This window comes from Trachypithecus francoisi, unplaced genomic scaffold (genome assembly GCF_009764315.1).
Source record: "Trachypithecus francoisi isolate TF-2019V2 unplaced genomic scaffold, Tfra_2.0 Lachesis_group1, whole genome shotgun sequence".
Taxonomy (NCBI): Eukaryota; Metazoa; Chordata; class Mammalia; order Primates; family Cercopithecidae; genus Trachypithecus; species Trachypithecus francoisi.
The window spans coordinates 105,370,603-105,389,661 of record NW_022681454.1 but is presented as its reverse complement, the minus strand read 5'-3'; the positions used below and the strand labels follow the sequence as shown (position 1 = coordinate 105,389,661).

Here is a 19,059-nt window from a genome sequence, read left to right as displayed (position 1 = left end):
TGTGTTGGTAATGGCTCTCTGGGTGCTTGTGATGTTTCCTATTCCCATAACTTGTGGCATAATCTCTCCTGGGTTTCATTTTAGGGTGACCCTGGATCATCTGCTGCAGGAATTAAGGTAACTATAACCTTGCAAGTGTTTGTTGTACTCCAGGATTTACAGTTCTGATTTTTATAGGCCTCTACTTTCTCTCCCTTTTTAGCAACTTAGGTGGTTATCACTCTGTTCCTATTCTCCTGCAATAATTGGACTTCCAAAAGCAATAGGGAATATCTGTGGGAAATTTGATGGAGGTTTAAATAAGAAGTCTTGCATTCTCTTCCCTTTCTGATTGGTTTTTATGGAAATGTGATTTATATGTGATCTATAGGTATATTTACAGCAAAAAAAAAAAATTAAATCACTATGTCTAATGAGATGTAGAGTCGCAGGATAAAGGAAATAAAAGACATGTGGTTGTAGAAGGGGACTAGGCCATCCCTGTGACGGTGCCCAGAGGCCTAAAGGTTTTAGAAAATTCTTGTAAGACCGTCTTTTTCATCTTCGGTTTTCTTTGGCCAGGGAGAACCTGGAGAATCTGGTCGTCCAGGGCAAAAGGTAATATCTCTATCTCTAGTGTGTTCTTACTGTCTCATATTCACCATTTTATATCTACCATCCACTGTGTAATATGAAAACAATTATTACAAAATGATGTGGTTTTCATGTTTTGCATTACAGAGTGTTATTGGTTATTGTGCATTTTAAAAGTTATTGATGATGACCATAGCACAATGTGCAAACAAACTTTATACATGTAAAAGGATGCTTTATGAAATAAAGTCTGCATATACTTAGCTGTTTGAAACTAACAAAGATCAGGTGGGTTGGAATGCCAACAATTTATCTTGCATGTTTAATGGTAATCTGCATGTTTCTATCTTTTTTAAAATAACTTTTTAATGGAAAAAAGTCTATAATTGGCTGTGTTGCTTTGATGTTTCTATCTGTCATTAAACTGTCTCAGTAGTGATGAACAATTCTTTATGAATTATATTCCTTTTCCTATCATTGCAAATGCTTCCATACTGATAATTTTTTATGTGACTTATATCTACTTGTGCCATGAGTGTTGTTATACACACTAAATTTGTTAATGAACTAAATTTTAATTAGAGGCACTAGCCATACCATTTTTTAGATACATTAGTTTTTGGTTTTTGCATTTGTACGTCATTTTAGCAATAAATTAGAGGACATGCAGTGAATCTGTTTAGATTCATACTCTCATTTGAGTCTGAAACAGGAAACACATGCTAGCAGTTTATTATCTGAGCATTTGGATATCGATGCCTATACAGTCAGATTTTAGACCACAGATGTAGCTAGCATGTAAATGTGGATTCTGTATTAGGATAAATCTCTTAAAGATCATGACTCTGCCTTTGTCTAGCAGTAGCTGATGTTGTAGATAAACATATGAATAGACAAATAAAATTTACCTCATTAGCAGAAAAGAGAGAATAAATCCCTTCTTGTATTTTGTAACCTTAAGATATAGTAAAATAATATTTCCACCTTCTTGAAGTCATTGAGAGGATAATTACTTCATTTTAAACACTTAGGATGAACATAATTTTTGAGGAGGTCTTTCACATTCTTTTAACATTTCTCTAATTTAAAAACAGATTTTTCTCTTCAAACTAAGAGTCTAAGCAATGACTCATTAGGCCCAGTTTTAAGTAAAGTTGAAACTCTTTCAAAGAGCCTAGCAGAACTCTGCAAATTTTACTATTTATTTTCTAAGATTTCCTATCAGTTCTTTATTTGAGAAATTTGGAATTAGTGATACAGAGATCCATGGTCTGCTTTGGTTTGAAAAAACAAGTGATCTTCTCAGGCAATCTAATTTTAGGTCCTTTAGTCTTTTAAATTTAAAGTCTAAGTTTTTACCGCTCTCCAAATCCGTGATTTGCTAAAAAGTCTGTAAAACAGTTGTGTCTCTAAAAAATAAACCAAAACAAACCTGCTATAATCTTGTATAGTTTTCACTGTTTTCAGAGTGGAATATTCAAATGGATTTTCAATTACTTAATAAAATGTTGCCTTATCATAATGATTACTTAGAAATACAGTTTAGATTCATTCTGGAAGTTTATAGATTTACACATGGGAACACTGGATTTCCTTTGCATTGCATTAAAAACCAGTTTTAAACTATATTGCGAGAAGGGGCAGAATCCTTAAAAGCTTACAGTTCTCCTGAATGAATATGTGCCCTAAAGTGAGCATCGTCTTTTTCATTAATATTTAGGCCAGATTCTACCCTTTGATACAATCCCACTTTCCCACAATATTATGACTTCCTTTGTCTAATATCGGGATTTGGCAATACTTATCCCAAAGTTGATTTAAAAGTAAAGTATGTCCTTGCTTGCTGCTGATGTAGATTAGAGAAATAAGCTGAACTGAGTACAGAATTCCTTCAAGAGATCTTCCACAGCATTTTCCTCTCCATTGCAGAACAATGCTGGGGGTTCATTGGCACTTAGGCTCCTGTGTCAGAGACACCCCAGAAAAGTACAGAACATTGTGACACAGCAAAAAACTCATCAGTTATCTTTCCACTGTGTGGTCTTTTTCAGCATGAGAGTTTGAGATCTAGAGTTATATTCATAATGTAGGAATAATTCATTGGATTTTCTTTCTTTTATAGCCTCAAGAGTTTACTATGTGATTGATGTGTGACTTGGAGTGTATATATGTGCTTGTAGAGTGAGTGTATAGATTTATAAAATAAGTATTGTGTTTCATCACCTAATTCTTTCCTTCCTAACTTTCCCACATCTTTTTAAAATAAATATTTTAATTTTAAAGGAGTAAAATTACTTGATCTCCTATCAGAAGGGCCCCTCCCAGTTAAACTCTCTAGAAATATATAGAGCACTCTAGCAGGGACATGAGGTGAAGGCTGAGTCCTGATTTTGAGGTTCTCCTGTAATGAAGAGTGAAAGGTGAAAGAAAGGGGAAAAAAGCAAAAGTCTAAACCTGAAGGTTAAGCTTTACAGAGATATGTTACACTTTTGATTTATTTTGATATCCCCTTTGAATGGGATAATGAACAAAATCCTAATTATGACCAAGATCTGATCCCAAATTTTGGGCTATACATCCCCAAACTGAGTTCTTGAGAGAAGCCCCTGAGCCAAGGAATAGGCAAGAATGGAGAAGTTAACTGAAAAGCTATTGCCTAGTTCAGGAGTGTCCGATCTTTTGTCTTCCCTGGGTCACATTGGAAGAAGAACTGTCTAAGGCCACACATAAAATACATTAACACTAACAACAGCTGATGAACTAAAAAAAAAAAAAAAAAAAATCACACAAAAAATCTCATAACGTTTTAAGAAAGTTTATGAATTTGTGTTGGGCCACATTCAAAGCCATCCTGGGCTGCATGGGCCTGTGGGCTGTGGGTTGGACACACTTATCCTAGTTAGAAGATACCCTTTTATGGTATAAAGACAGAGGATTTATATAGGAAAAAAATGTCTTCCTAAAAATGTTAGGCGGTGTTCCACAAAGGGTAACATTACATGTATTATTTCATCATATCAACTAATAAACATAAACTTGGAAAGGTCAAATTATGAAATATGAAAACTATGAGAATAAGAATTTCTAAAGTATCTGTTCACTAAAAAACACATTTATTACTTAATACACATACATAGTACACATATGATGTAGAGAAAAGTTAAATGCTCAATCTCTGTAAGTAGTCAATCTACATTATAAAATATTTCATAATGTCTTACACATCTTTTTCTTGATTAAAAATATGGGTGTGTGTCTATGTATGCATGCATGTTTAAATAAATATCTTTCTTTAAAGTAGTCATTCAATCCTTTCATTTGGTGGGAGGGAAAGTTATGACAAGAACACCTGTTGGGCAATAATGTTACAACCTACATATTTCCACAAATGTTTCAGATGGAATGTCTTCAAAAATGAGTTTTGGGGGACTTTTCTGAAACCATACAAAGCTATAGATTTGCCATCAATATGTTTACTTTTATTAGTTGTATATTCTATTGCAATTTACTGTTTTCAAGGGCCTTATACTTTTTTAATATAAAAGAATTTTCAGCAAAAAATATATACAAACTCTTTTCACTGGATCCTCTTAAACTCATGGATTTAAAGGTAAAAGAGAAAGTAAAAGAAGATCAAATATATAATGTTATATCTGTGTGAAATTTAACTACTTGGACATTCTTTGAATGGAATAACAAGTTCTTAATAATCAGCCTTTCTCCTCTGGCTTAATCTCATTTTAGTCTTATTGTTCACAATGCAAACCTTCATTTATATAGTTTCAGACAGAATCATTTTTCTTTTGCATTCCTGAAGTAACTTTGACCTAAATCATCAAGAAAACCATTGTCCTTTTTTGATCTAATCACACAGCTTAACAAGCAGTCTCAGACATCACTTTGTGATAATACTAGAACAAACTATGCTGTTTCATAATTTGAAAGTAATAATACTTTCTGGTTGGACTTAGTGGATGTACCTTGAAATGTGGATTGTTAAAGCATTTAGATGAAAGGAAATGCTTTATTTTGTCACTTAACTGTTAGTTTAATGCTCCTGTGTCTTTTAGTTGTCATCCCACTAACTGGCCATCATGAAATAGTATCACCCTTTTGCCTTCAAATGTTATTTCCACAAAAAATAGTCCCTTCAATCCAACAGAGAGGACTTTTATTTTCTCCTGAGATTCCTTTATACTTCTTTAGTAGAATTCAGGAGATTTTCTAAGCAATAGAACCTCTTGTTATCATTCTTTGGGCTTAAAATAATGTAGACAACTCTGTGAAAATGAGAAGGTTAAGCTTGACTCCAATATGCTCACCCAAAATGTACTACTTAATCTCAAACCTGTATTCAGCAACAGCTGCATGGTACCATTAGCCCTAAGCTGCTAAGCAGGGTTGCTCAGACTCAACAATTGTCAGAAATACAGACTGGAGTTAGGTTTAATCTTAAGTATTTATTTTTCTTCTCATCATTCAGGAATGAAAAGGAAAGCTTACTATACTTTTTAAGTGAGCAAGACTTTTAATGAATATTGTTTTGATGTGACCATCTGTTCATACAGCCAACTCTTGATTATCTAAGGTGAGGGAATACTGCGATAGGATGCATTGTTGAAATGCACACGTTATCTTCATTTGGGCAAATAGATTGAGCCTCCCCAACAAATTATTTAATGGAGAAATAATGAAATATGGGAGTTTCTTCTCTTTTGACTCCTCTTTCTCGCCATCTGACAGAGATACCAATGTGCAGTGAACTGAAAGGAAGAGAGAAAATCCCAAAAAATCTGTGAAGTGGTCAACCCATTTCTAAATCAAGAGTTGACTGAATTGTATGATCTCACCAAACTTTTTGAAAGTAGATGGTTTTTTAATTTATCTTTGCAGAAAGTGTTGAGCTAGGAACATTTGCCATGTTTTTCTCCAGATATTGTAACTGAGTGAGTATCATTCTATAATGCTATATGATTTTCCTATGTAGGGTGAACCAGGGCTTCCTGGGCTTCCTGGACTTCCGGGGATAAAGGTAAATACTGCACGGACAGTCTTGGCTTCACAGAACTGTAATTATGAGATTTACCCAAATTGGAGGAAAATAGGGAAAAATGAAAAATAAAAATAAATTGCTGTTCTCTAAGTACTCTCCAGCCATCTCAACTAACTAAATTTTTAAATTAAAAATTAAGCACAGATACCTCTAAAGTTTGCCATGGCGAAATGGATTGTTTATTTCTCCATTTAACTTACTATTGCCCCTTAAATAAATGTAAATGTCACTTCATTTGAAGTCACAGGAATTCTTTAAAGTCTAAAATGTCTCTTTACCTTCACATTTTAATTTTATTCTTAAGACCCTATCAGATTTTGATCAGAATTAGAGTCTTAACATCCCCATAAATCTAACATTTAGGCAGCTGTTTTTGTGATTCACTCATTATAATAATCCCTTTAAAACATTTATCTTCTACTTCCTCTCAATAATTATCACTGCAAAGTACAAATCATATTACTAAAATATTTTGACCCAACACATACACTGTCCCCATAAACTTTCTAAATATCTTTTGAAATAATTGTTTAAAGCTTAGTTTGAAAACATTTGTTTTAAATGGGCGTAAACCACTTAAAAATGTTAAAAGCATTTTTAAAAAGTGTTTGAAATTGTTTACATGGCAACTGACAAGGCTTAAAGTTCTACTGCCTTAGATATAGTTGCTCCTTTAAAATCAGCTTCTTATTTTAAAACTTTTAAGATATATTCTAGAACTACTTAATAGGGGTTAACATAATGCAAATACATTTTCCTTTTGTTGTTCTCATCTTATAAAGTTTTGAATCAATCTCTGTTTACATTAGTCCATTCCAAAGTTAGTATTCCTAGACCAGGCATGTTGGCTCATGTAATCCCAACACTTTGGGAGGCCGAGGCGGGCGGATTACTTGGGTCAGGAGTTTGAAATCAGCCTGGCCAACATGGTAAAATGCTGTCTCTCTGAAAATACAAAAAAAAATTAGCCAGGTGTGATCTTAGCTACTCAGGAGGTTGAGGCAGGAGGATCTCTTGAACCCGGGAGGTGGAGCTTGCAATGAGCTGAGATCACGCCACCACACTCCAGCCTGGGCAACAGAGTGGGATTCCATCTCTAAAAAAGAAAAATAAAGTTAGCATGCCTACTTCTAGTGTGAGAGTTGTGTATACTGTTTTATGAAGGTTCTGCTTTGAGTGTGAGTTATGTGAAATAATATGATTTTAAGATAGATATATTATTGAGTTCTCAGAGGTCATATGATATATATAATATTTTATGAGTATATTTGGTATAATTGATAAACATGAAAGCTATGTCTTCTTGGTTGGCATTCAGCAATTTTAGTTCTATCTTTTTGTTTGATATTTCTAGATTAGTATCATAAAAGTTCAGATATGTCCTTTTAATAGATTTTTAGTCTTTGGATTCTTTGGTGAAAAAGTAACACTCTATGACAGCAGTTTACTAAAGAGTTGAAGTCACTTCCTTATCATTTGATATTTAGCAAAAATAACTTCACAAATTAATAGGTGGTTTCATATTACAGAGTTAAATTATGGCATTCCTTAGTAACACACACACACACACAAAGATGGCTTTTTACAAATAATGGGAAGATCATAAAAATTTTAAAACTATTTGTTTAAAGTGATAAGAAAGTGATACTCAGCATTAATCAAAAATAACCTTGTAGCATTATAAATAAAGGGGAAAGCATTTAAAAGGAGAGGCATTAGGAAGGGCTGAAGCAGTTTCCTGCAGCAAGTGCTTGTAGGTGATCGGGTTATCAGCTTCTCTCACAGGAACCTCTGTGCTTTGAAATCCAGTTGTCCGTTCTCCTGAGCTTGAAGCACTTTCTTGGAGAGAGAGAGTACTTGAGAATGTGGAATTGATTATTTCCCTCCGAAGGAAAAAAAAAAAAAAGCAATTTTGATTATACTGTTTATCATCTTACTTTAGTCTTATATCCTCCATCACAAAAATATCCCACTGGATCCTTGGAATTTGCCTAGTCATCTGTGGACTAGTCAGAATGTTTTGAGCTTTTTGAAGTTGAGAGGGGTGTTAAACGATTTGCCACCTCTAGCAAACGCTTTTATTCCTCAGGTCATAGGAAATGGCCAGATGGAGTTTGTCGAGGTCAGGTAGCTCTGATATTTTCTTTTGTTTTTCTCTCATTGACTGCTGACTATAGTGAAAAGAACTATTAATTGACAAAAACTCTATTCATCAATCACTAGAGATACTCTTCTATATAATTACCAAGTACTGTTGGTTAACTATCTGGTATTTGATTTAAATCTTAGGCTCTATTTTTGGTTAATAAGCTTTGTCTTCTCTAATCAGGATGTGGGAGATATGCTTTCCTTATAATGTAGTCAGTGCTCACTATAAATTAGTAATTTTGAAAAGGAGACAATTTAAAGATACATCACAACTATTGGTCATTGGATATTTATAAATGTAGAGTTAAAGGCTTATAATTTCATGACATAGTTTTCTTAACTTAAAATGTTCTTTTTTCCTTTAATTTACATTTCTTCTATTAGGTAGCCACCACAGGACAGTTAACTATGATTTCATAGTTTGAACAAGTAACAGTATTTAAAAGATGAAACCACCATGTATGGATATAGAATGTGTGGTAGCAAGCACTTTACTCATAATCTTCCTAGACCTGTGTGTTTGTTTATGCTTTGAAAATACTTCCTGTTGCTATTTATCTCCTTCTTATCTGTTGGTGCTACAGAGAGCATGTGAATGCCATCCCTTATTTCCAAGACTTTGAGGAAACCAGCCATGACATACCAGGGAAGCTTTGATTCACCACCTGTTGCTCTCGGGGAATGGTGGGAAACTTAATGAGCATCCACATGCCTTCCACAGCTCTCAGGAAATGAGCAAAGTGCCTAAATACAGACAGCAGACTCATCTATCTATCACCTCAGGGTCCCACTCAGAGAAAAGTGCTAATACCTTAGGCATACATAATAAAAGTCACTAAGAACAGGCATAACTTAATTTCGAGCTACCCTTAAGCTTCCTGCAGAAGTATCCAAAAGTCCTCTTACCATATGGAAGACATTTGGAATTCCTATTCCGTGCATTCATGGTTCATATAGTGTCACGATGTTCAACTGGGAAAATTAAATTATATACAATGTACCATGCAGACATTGATCTTCTGGAATAAGATTTGAGCCCAGAAAATTAGTTTCTGAAACAAGCCTTCATATATTTTTAATGGGTAAAATTATTGTAACCAGCTTTTCTGATACTACATAAAAGAGTAAGATTCTAAGTTCCTATTTTCTTAGGCCTTGCTCTCTACCCTTATTTTGAAAAGTGTAAGTACATTACTTACCCCCTTTTTATGGTTATGTTACCCTAGCAGTAAGCAGGATAGAGCAGACTTCAGAACCACCAATGTGCAGATCCTTGTCCACCCCTTATCAATAACATAATGTGGAGCAACTTCTATCATCTCTCTGTACTTCAGTTTCCTCATAAGATGGGACTCATTGACCATAACTCAGAGGGTTGTTGTGAAAATTAAATGCACTAATACATGTAAAGTTCTTAAAATATTGCCAAGCAGGTAGTAAATGCTGTAGCAGTTTGGGTTATTGTTATCTCTTTCTTTCAGGGCAGCTCAAAATATTGGAAACATTGGTTACACACATGTTCTATACAGTCTTTCCTCATGTAATTTTAACCTATAGGATATAAAGCCATGTATATTCTGTAGGTTAGTAAATGTAAATTCTGAAAACTCCTTTGCTGTGACCAGTGGATGTTACTTTAAGAGAAGTCAGGATCACCTGCTTTTTCTCCAAACATGACATCACACTATACACCTTTCCTATTACCCAAATGTATCCCAGGAACAAAGGATGAAGAACCACAGTGTTGTAGGCATAGGACATGGCACTTTCAGTGTTCTCCTTCCTGGTTCTGTTCACAGGAAAAGTAAAAGCAAACCTTGACATGTAATGACGGAAATTCTCCAGGCCCCAGTCAATGTTACCTAACCCAAGACATTTTTCATAAATACAGATCTTCAGGCCGGTTGCAATGGCTCACGCCTGTAATCCCAACACTTTGAGAGGCCGAGGCGGGTGGATCACCTGAGGTCAGGAGTTCGAGACCAGCCTGACAAACAAGTTGAAACCCCATTTCTAGTAAAAATACAAAAATTAGCCGGGCGTGGTGGCAGGCACCTGTGGTCCTAGCTACTCGGGAGTCTGAGACAAGAGAATTGCTTGAGCCAGGGAGGCAGAGGTTGCAGTGAGCCGAGATCGTGCCACTGCACTCCAGCCTAGGCAACAGAGCAAGACTCCATCTCAAAATAATAATAATAATAATAAATAAATAAATATAGATTTTCAGCACTTGCTTTTCCTTCTTTCAACATGTACCACCAGACCGGGCATGGTGGTTCACGCCCATAATCCCAGCACTTGGGAGGCCGAGGTGGGTGGATCAGTTAAGGTCAGGAGTTCAAGACCAGCCTGGCCAACATGGTGAAACCCCATCTCTACTAAAAATACAAAAATTAGCCAAGTGTTGTGGCACATGCCTGAGGTCCCAGTTACTCGGGAGGCTGAGGCAGGAGAATCACTTGAACCTGGGAGGTGGAGGCTGCAGTAAGCCAGGATCGTGCCACTGCACTCCTGCCTGGGCAACAGAGCAAAACTCCATCTCAAAAAGAAAAAAAAAAAAAGTATACCACCAGTTTATTTCACCATATTCAGAAAGCAAAAAAGGTGGGGGGTGGGGGGAATGTGGAGCAAGGGAGATGTAATGCTGTAAAAATTATATGAAATCATTTTATTGGCAAATACATTTTCACAGTATTATCGTGCTTCAAAGCTTGATATTTTTGTTCTGGCTTCCACATTAGTGAAAATTTGATATTAAGATCAAGAACTTGGGGACTAAGAGGATATGAGACAGTAACTAACTCTTTATATCCCAGCATATGAAATAATTCTTGCCACTAAATTATATAAAGACTAGCTTTTACAGGTGGCAGAAGCATTTACTCTGGCATTCTTAGGATTAAGTACAGTGCTCGGTAATCTAATAGAAGCTTATCTTCTAAATCCACCAGAGATGAGGTTCCTTCCTCAAAAACATCAAATCACATTTTAAAAATAGCAGAGAAAAACTTCTGGAAGCAACATAGGATGTGAAATGAATTCCTAAAAGAGAAAAAGAAAATGGAGTACTCGTTAAACAAATAACATTGTGTTATCGTTACATATAATTATTTCCTGTCTGCACAAAGTTCATCTGAAAAGTTGAATAATTGGAGAGTCCAATTAGGAAACTCAAATAACCAGAAATCAGATATTTTTAGCAGCCAGAATGAAGCCTCAAATAAATACAAGGAATATGCTTTCAGGATGTAATCCAGTTAAGAAAAAAAAATCACAAAGGTATGTTTTCTGGATTTTAAATAAACCTGCTATTATAGTTCATTTTAATCAGTGCCACCAAGATGTTTTAATTTACACTAAAATTTGATACTTAAGGGAAATAAATGTTTTGGGGGCAGACTCTACTTTCTCATTTTTTTTTCCCCTCAATAATTTTACATATCAATCATTACCAAAACTGGCTGCCTGATGGTTCTTATTACAACAAATGTTCTTACTGTAATCCTCAAAAGCAGGTATCATGCTGCCTTGAATTCTAATTAGCCTTTAAGCAAGAAGAATATTGTATGGCTAATGCATTCAGTGTCAAGACACGTTAATCAAAATTGTTGGTGATGCTTTTAGCACCCAGGCAGATCAGCACATATTTTTCAAGCCCTGCTATACTATTTATTGGGCAATGAAAACTGGATCTTCTCGGGGGTAATAAATATCATGGAAAAAAGTACTTGCTTTAACCTGGTATACTAGAGGTTTTTTTAGAGGGATTAAAAAGTAATTTTTTTACTCCTTTAATTGATAATGACTTACAAAAATAAAACAAATGGTAAAATGAAAAACCAGAGATTTTTCTATGGGCAACAGCTAATCAGTCAAGACATTCTGGCCACCATTCCATTTAGCAGACGGTAAATTCTGGAAGTTTATAGGGAAACACCTGATGAGTCATTTCTGTATGATGGAAGCTGTCTCCTCCTTTCTTACATTGACTAATAATCCCATCTAAGTATTTGTTGATTCTTTTCATCATTATGTAAATTTGGCAAAAGAGTGTTAAGTGAACTGTCCCAAGAACCATTTTAGAAGATAAAATAAGGTCACTTGAAATTTTTTGCTACATAGTAAATGTGGGTTTGAAGAAAAGTCAGTCATGATTTTATTATTGAATCCTAAGACTTAATGAGACCTTTGGTAGTCATTGTTAGATTTCAGAAATGTCATGTTCCTAAGGAATTTTCCAGCTTTGCCTTGCCTTTCTGTAAAATAGAAGGCCAATATTTGTTTGTTTCCCTTGTGGTTGCTAGAGATCGTAGTTGTTCATATGGTTTTTTTTATTTGTTAGTTTTTTGCCTTTTGGCCAGAAGACGGTATTTAAGCTGCTATCTCATTAGACTATTTGAATTTTTTAAAAGTAATAGCAAAGGAGTTGAGGAGAAGGGGCATCAGTCAAAAATCTTACCTTAAAGGTAGCTATCTTATATGGAATGAATAGGACCTACTTTCCTATAGCTAAATCTTCTGTAGTTTACGTCATTTCTCTGTGTACATATAGCCAGTTTATGGACACAAGAGGAAAGGAGAAAGAGAGAGGTTTAATGCTCATACCCTAATCGACAACAAAAAATCGACTTTTTGTTCCATGCAAAAATAGGATCCTTTTTCAAATATAGTGCACATTAGGTACTGTGGCTGATAGTCACTGAGCTTATACTACAAGATTGAAGTTATGACTGCCTAAATGAAAAGATCAATGTGAGATGATGAGGCCTTCCACAGTTGGTCATATGAAGATACACCTCTGATTTCAGCTATAGTTATTCTCCACAGACTTGCTTCTGTATCTTTATGTGCCCTGGCTGTTTAAATCTTTTGTCCAAATTAGCAACCTGTGTCAGATTTTCAGCTTGCGGCTGCTCCCGGCAGTTTACTGTCAGGCCTACATTGTGTTTTATTCTGAATTAATAGCATTTCTTCTTTACTAACTGAACCCCAGGTTGTTGCCAAAACCACAGCTATTCTATTATTCATCTTTTCTACAGGGTCAACAAAGGGAAATGTGCTGTAGTCTTAGCTTTGAGACCTGGTTTTTAACTCATTGATGGTGAGCTATTAATTAATGTTAAGAATAACCAAAGGATAAAATGCGTGAAACAATTCAGGAAGAAATCAGATGCAATATCCAGGAGAAGACTAGAAAATTAGACCAAATTTGTCTTCATTTTGGAATTTGAAGCTGCATTAGTCCTATGCTATAATAACACTAACAGGGCTGAGATATCCATATTGCAGACATCCCATTCAGTCACTGGTTAGCATGTGGCTTGGGGAACAGAATAGGACGCCAGCTATTATGTGTTAGTAATTACAATTTTGGATTGCCCTAAGGCTTCTGATAAATCATGTTATATATATTTTATCCCCAGGTTTTGATTAAATCATAGTTCTATACTTATTTTAAGGGTTAGATAATACATTGTTTAGATTGTTCTGTTTGTTCCAAGAGTAGATCTAGTTGGAGATTTCCAGGACACGTAAACACAAAACAAAACAATACAACAGAAAACAACAAAAACAAAGAGAACAGATTAAATCTGGATTTAATTTTTATCGTGATGGAGAAAGGAGGAGAACATTTTAAAATGCCTGTTCCTCTCCATTATTTCTCCTCTTGTCTTCCTCTCTTTCTCTCCTTCCCTCCCTCCCTGAATCTTCACTACTCCTTCTCCTCATCCTTGTCTTCCTTCTTTTTACTATTCTCTCTCACCTTAGTTAGGCACTAACTTTATATATATAATATATACACACACACATATATATACTTTAAGTTCTAGGGTACATGTGCACACCGTGCAGGTTTGATACATAGGTATACATGTGCCATGTTGTTTTGCTGCACCCATCAACTTACCATTTACATTAGGTATTTCTCCTAATGCTATCCCTCCCCCAGCCCTCCACCCCCCGACAGGTCCCGTTGTGTGATGTTTCCCGCCCTGTGTCCAAGCGATCTCATTGTTCAATTCCCATCTATGAGTGAGAACATGCAGTGTTTGGTTTTCTGTCCTTGTGATAGTTTGCTCAGAATGATAGTTTCCAGCCTCATCCATGTCCTTGCAAAGGACCTGAACTCATCCTTTTTTATGGCTGCATAGTATTCCATGGTGTATATGTGCCACATTTTCTTAATCTAGTCTATCATTGATGGGCATTTGGGTTGGTTCCAAGTCTTTGCTATTGTGATAGTGCCACAATAAACATACGTGTGCATGTGCCTTTATAGTAACATGATTTATAATCCTTTGGGTGTATACCCAGTAATGGGATTGCTGGGTCAAATGGTATTTCTAGTTCTAGATCCTTGAGGAATTGCCACACTGTCTTCCACAATGGTCAAACCAATTTACACTCCCACCAACAGCGTAAAAGTGTTCCTATCTCTCCACATCCTTTTCAGCATCTGTTGTTTCCTAACTTTTTAATGATTGCCATTCTAACTGGTGTGAGATGGTATCTCATTGTGATTTTGATTTGCATTTCTCTGATGACCAGTGATGATGAGCATTTTTTCATGTGTCTGTTGGCTGCATAGATGTCTTCTTTTGAGAAGTGTCTGTTCATATCCTTTGCCCACTTTTTGATGGGGTTGTTTGCTTTTTTCTTGTAAATTTGTTTGAGTTCTTTGTAGATTCTGGATATTAGCCCTTTGTCAGATGAGTGGATTGCAAAAATTTTCTCCCATTCTATAGGTTGCCTGTTCACTCTGATGGTAGTTTGTTTTGCTATGCAGAAGCTCTTTAGTTTAATTAGATCCGTTTTGTCTATTTTGCCTTTTGTTGCCATTGCTTTTGGTGTTTTAGTCATGAAGTCCTTGCCCATGAGTTAGGCACTAACTTTGCAAGCAGTGATGGTCTCAGATCTGTCTCTTGGTTGCCTTCACGCATTCCCTTCCACACACTGTCTATCCTCAGCACCAATGTGAGGAGTCCCAGTTGACTTTGTCATCTTGTTGTTCTCACTGATAACAAAAGTAAAAACCTAACATGCTATCTAACGACATAGTGAGTGAACAGATGGAGATGGAGAATGTGGAATATCTATGAAATGAGAGGAGAAATATGTATAATACCTGAGGAAAAAAACAGATTAAAGTAACTCTGAAATAACTGGTGCTCTACCCAACTTATTCTTTTTTTTTTTTTTTTTTTTTGAGACGGAGTCTCGCTCTGTCGCCCAGGCTGGAGTGCAGTGGCCTGATCTCAGCTCACTGCAAGCTCCGCCTCCCAGGTTTACGCCATTCTCCTGCCTCAGCCTCCCGAGTAGCTGGGACTAGAGGTGCCCGCCACCACGCCTGGCTAATTTTTTTTTTTTTTTTTGAGGCGGAGTCTCGCTCTGTCGCCCGGGCTGGAGTGCAGTGGCCGGATCTCAGCTCACTGCAAGCTCCGCTTCCCGGGTTTACGCCGTTCTCCTGCCTCAGCCTCCCGAGTAGCTGGGGCTACAGGCACCGCCACCTCGCCCGGCTAGTTTTTGTATTTTTAGTAGAGACGGGGTTTCACCGTGTTAGCCAGGATGGTCTCGATCTCCTGACCTCGTGATCCGCCCGTCTCGGCCTCCCAAAGTGCTGGGATTACAGGCTTGAGCCACCGCGCCCGGCCAATTTTTTGTATTTTTTAGTAGAGACGGGGTTTCACCTGGTTAGACAGGATGGTCTTGATCTTCTGACCTCGTGATCCGCCCGTCTCGGCCTCCCAAAGTGCTGGGATTACAGGCTTGAGCCACCACGCCCGGCCCCAACTTATTCTTATGCTATTCATTGGCATCCTGATAAATGCAACAAGCCAGAGGTTTAAGTCTTTGTCTTTTCCCTATTTTCTTAGACATTTTTGTTATTTTCTTTAAAATGCATTAACAGAACATTAACTTTAAATACTTTCAGAAAATGTCCTACTTTATTGTTTTTACTTCAATGGTAGAGCTATTTTACTTGTAGTCTGCCTGTTTAAATCCACATTTCCCTGATAATGGGAGTAGGACATGCCCTTTTCAAAAGATCTCTGCTTTATGTTCTCGTGTTATTTCTAAAATGGTCCATTTTGAAATTATGATTTGGATTTTCTAATTTAGGTAATTGCCCAGCAAAAAAGAAAAATGAAAAAAAAAAAATTCTGGATTTATTTTTTTCCTTCATTAAAAGTAATGTAAGTGCCTAATTCTATTATAGTTCCAGTTTCCTCCCTCACTTTGTCTACCCAGACAAATACGTGAGGATTATTTTCAATTTACTACTCTCCTATGTCCCATTGATTAAGGGAGATTAAATATGTAAAATAGCTGTGATAATTATTATACATTCCAACCTAAAGTTATTTCTCCTGTTTGTTGCCCTGAAAACTGATGTAAGTTTGTTTTTGTGAGATCTGATTGACTCCAAAGACGATTTCCTAAAAGTCCTTTGCCTTTGAATCGTACTTCAGCTGCTTCCTCCTGCCTTCTTCCCCAACCTGGTCTCTTTCCTCTACCCTGGTTACGAAAAATCATGACTAATTGGGACTATAGTGTAGTAGTCATTTGCTTATTTTTTTATTACAAGAAAATATTTCTATAAACTTAGATCGTCATTGCCTTTTGCCTAGACATTTTAGGAGATTCTAGAACCTTTAAACCGTATATCAATTCTTTTCAAAAAGATGGTTTTTTTTTTTTTTTAAGATTACATTCATTTAGGGAAATTAATAGGTAGGAACATTTTCTTCTGTCCCTCTTTGAAGGAAGAAAACTCATTCTTAGTAAACTTGTCACTTCTCTATCTTACACAGTTCTGATGTGTTTTAAACCTCTTTTGGTTTTGCAATCTCAACTGCTCTGGCAGATGGATATTGTCTCATAAACTAATGACATATTCAACTGAGAAAAGTTAGGGTTACTTCTTGAAAGAAGTTGAAGTAGTATTGAGTATAACCCTAGGCAGATTAAAAGGTGACAAGAAGGCACCTTGTATATTACCAATTAGGTTGCAGAAATGTTGTAACACTACTACTACTGCTGCTGCTGCTGCAACTGGTGCTGCTGCCGCTGCTGCTACTGTCACTACTACTACTACTATACTACTACTACTACTACTACTAGACAGCTAACATTTGTAAGCCTGTAACATAAGGGAAACAATAATAACAAGCATTTATTGCACACTGACTTCATTCTAGGGAGAGGCTAAGTGCTTTGCTTGCATTTTTGCATGGTAAGTCTTAACTAAGCCACACCTTAACAAAGCCAGAATCCTCTATTAAGACTCCAGCTTGAAAAGTCAGCCTTTAATAAAATTCTGCATTTTTGTTCTAGCAGTTCTTGAACTTTTTGGTCTCAGAATCCCTTTACATTCTTAAAAATTATAATTGAAAGAGCTTTTGTTTGTGTAGAATATGTCTAGTGTTATTTCTGCATTAGAAATTAAAGCTGCCTGGGGGCAGTGGCTCACACCTGTAATCCCAGTACTCTGGGAGGCAAAGGCAGGAGGATTGCTTGAGGCCAGGAGTTCGAGAACAGCCTGGGCAACATAGCCAGACCTAGACTCTACAAAAAATTTAAAAATTAGCCAGGCGTGGTGGTGCACAGCTATAGTGCAAGCTACTCAGGAGGCTGAGGTGGGAGGATCCTTTGTGCCCAGGGGATCAAGCCTGCAGTGAGCCATGATCATACCACTGAACTTCAGCCTGGGCACAGAGTGAGACCCTGTCTCAAAAATGAAAACAAAAGAAAAAAAAGAAGTTAAAACTGAAAAAGTTCTAAAAATCCATTACATGTTAATCAAATAGCATGTTTTATGAAATATAACTGGTTTTCAAGACAAGATTTTTAAAAAGAGCAAGAAGAATGACATTTTGAGAGATATATGCATGTGTGTATATATGTATATGTGTGTGTGTATATATGTATATGTGTGTGTGTATGTTTGTGTGTGTATATATATAGCAAGTCTGATGCCTGACTTAATAGAAGGCAACTGGATTCTCATATCTGCTTCTGCATTCAATTTGTTGTTTTGATTGAAGTATATGAAGAAAAACTGGCCTCACGCAGATATGTAATTGGACAGGGGAAGGTTAGCCTATTCAGATAATTGTTAATATTTTTCTTTGCTACTATCCTAAACCCCACAAGTAGTTTCTTAAAGGTTAGGTGCAATGTGGAATCTGGAACCATATAATAAACCTTTCTTTTTTGTTTGTTTGTTTGAGACAGAGTCTCCTTCTGTTGCCTGAACTGGAGTGCAGTGGTGCAATCTTAGCTCACTGTAACCTCTGCCTCCCAGGTTCAAGTGGTTCTCCTGCCTCAGCCTCCCAAGTAGCTGGAATTATAGGTGCAAGCCACCACGCCCGGCTAGTTTTTGCATTTTTAGTAGAGACAGGTTTTCACTATGTTGGCCAGGCTAGTCTCAAACTCCTGACCTCAAGTGATCCACCCGCCTCGGCCTCCCAAAGTGCTGGGATTACAAACATGAGCCACCATGTCTGGCCTATTGAACTTTTCATACTCCGTGTACTCATGAAGGAATGAAAGTAAAAAGGCAAATAATGTCTTTGTGTTATTGTAAAAATAATTTGACCTTAAAGACTTTCTGAAAAGGTCCAGAAATCTCCAGAGGTCCCCAGAGCACACTTTGAGAACCTCTGGTATAAGCTTAGGGAAGTACAAATAGCCCAACTAGCTGAAGACCATGAGTCAATATGTCCATGCCTTATTTACTTCAACAACTGTTTTTGAAGTCTGAGAGAGAAAAAAGAGACCAATAATTAACTCCTGCCCATCCTGCCAAGATATAGAGAAAATGGAGATAATGTTTCTAAAATGATGCAGACCTCTGGAAGTAAATAGATGAAAACTGTGATCCTAAAATTAAGTATGTGGTTTTCTCCTTGAAAAAATTGAAATAAGAAGCATGTCAGAATGTATAGATATGGTAGATGCTTTCTTAAAGTGGCATGATCAGGTATAACGTATCATACTCAAAGCCTTTAAAATTAACCAGTCAATATTAATTGTGCTAAAATCATTGAGATTGTCAAATGCAGTGCTAATTTTCTATCTAGAAATAATTTTCCCCTGAATTTTTTGTTTAAAAGAACTATCAATGCTTTTAGCTAGCACATAAAAAAAAAAGAACTTTCTATACACTTACTAAAGGAAACAACATATCTTCTATTTTTTAAAAAAGGAAGAAAAAAACACTTTTACCTGGCAGCTGAGATCGCAAAGCCTTATTTATTTGTTTGTGAACTATGCACCTGCATGCT

General features: G+C 36.4%; 1 protein-coding gene across 7 annotated transcripts in view; it reads left to right on the top strand.

Annotated features, from left to right (window-relative positions):
- COL25A1 (collagen type XXV alpha 1 chain) overlaps positions 1–19,059 on the top strand; it is a 452,942-nt gene that overhangs the window by 371,113 nt on the left and 62,770 nt on the right. For 6 of the 7 annotated variants that reach the window (XM_033214966.1, XM_033214964.1, XM_033214968.1 and 3 more), the window contains 3 exons: positions 85–117; positions 562–597; positions 5,561–5,605. In XM_033214966.1, the coding sequence (XP_033070857.1) occupies positions 85–117; positions 562–597; positions 5,561–5,605 (114 nt within the window). The remainder of the gene's footprint in view (positions 1–84; positions 118–561; positions 598–5,560; positions 5,606–19,059) is intronic. The other variant, XM_033214965.1, reaches the window with a different exon arrangement.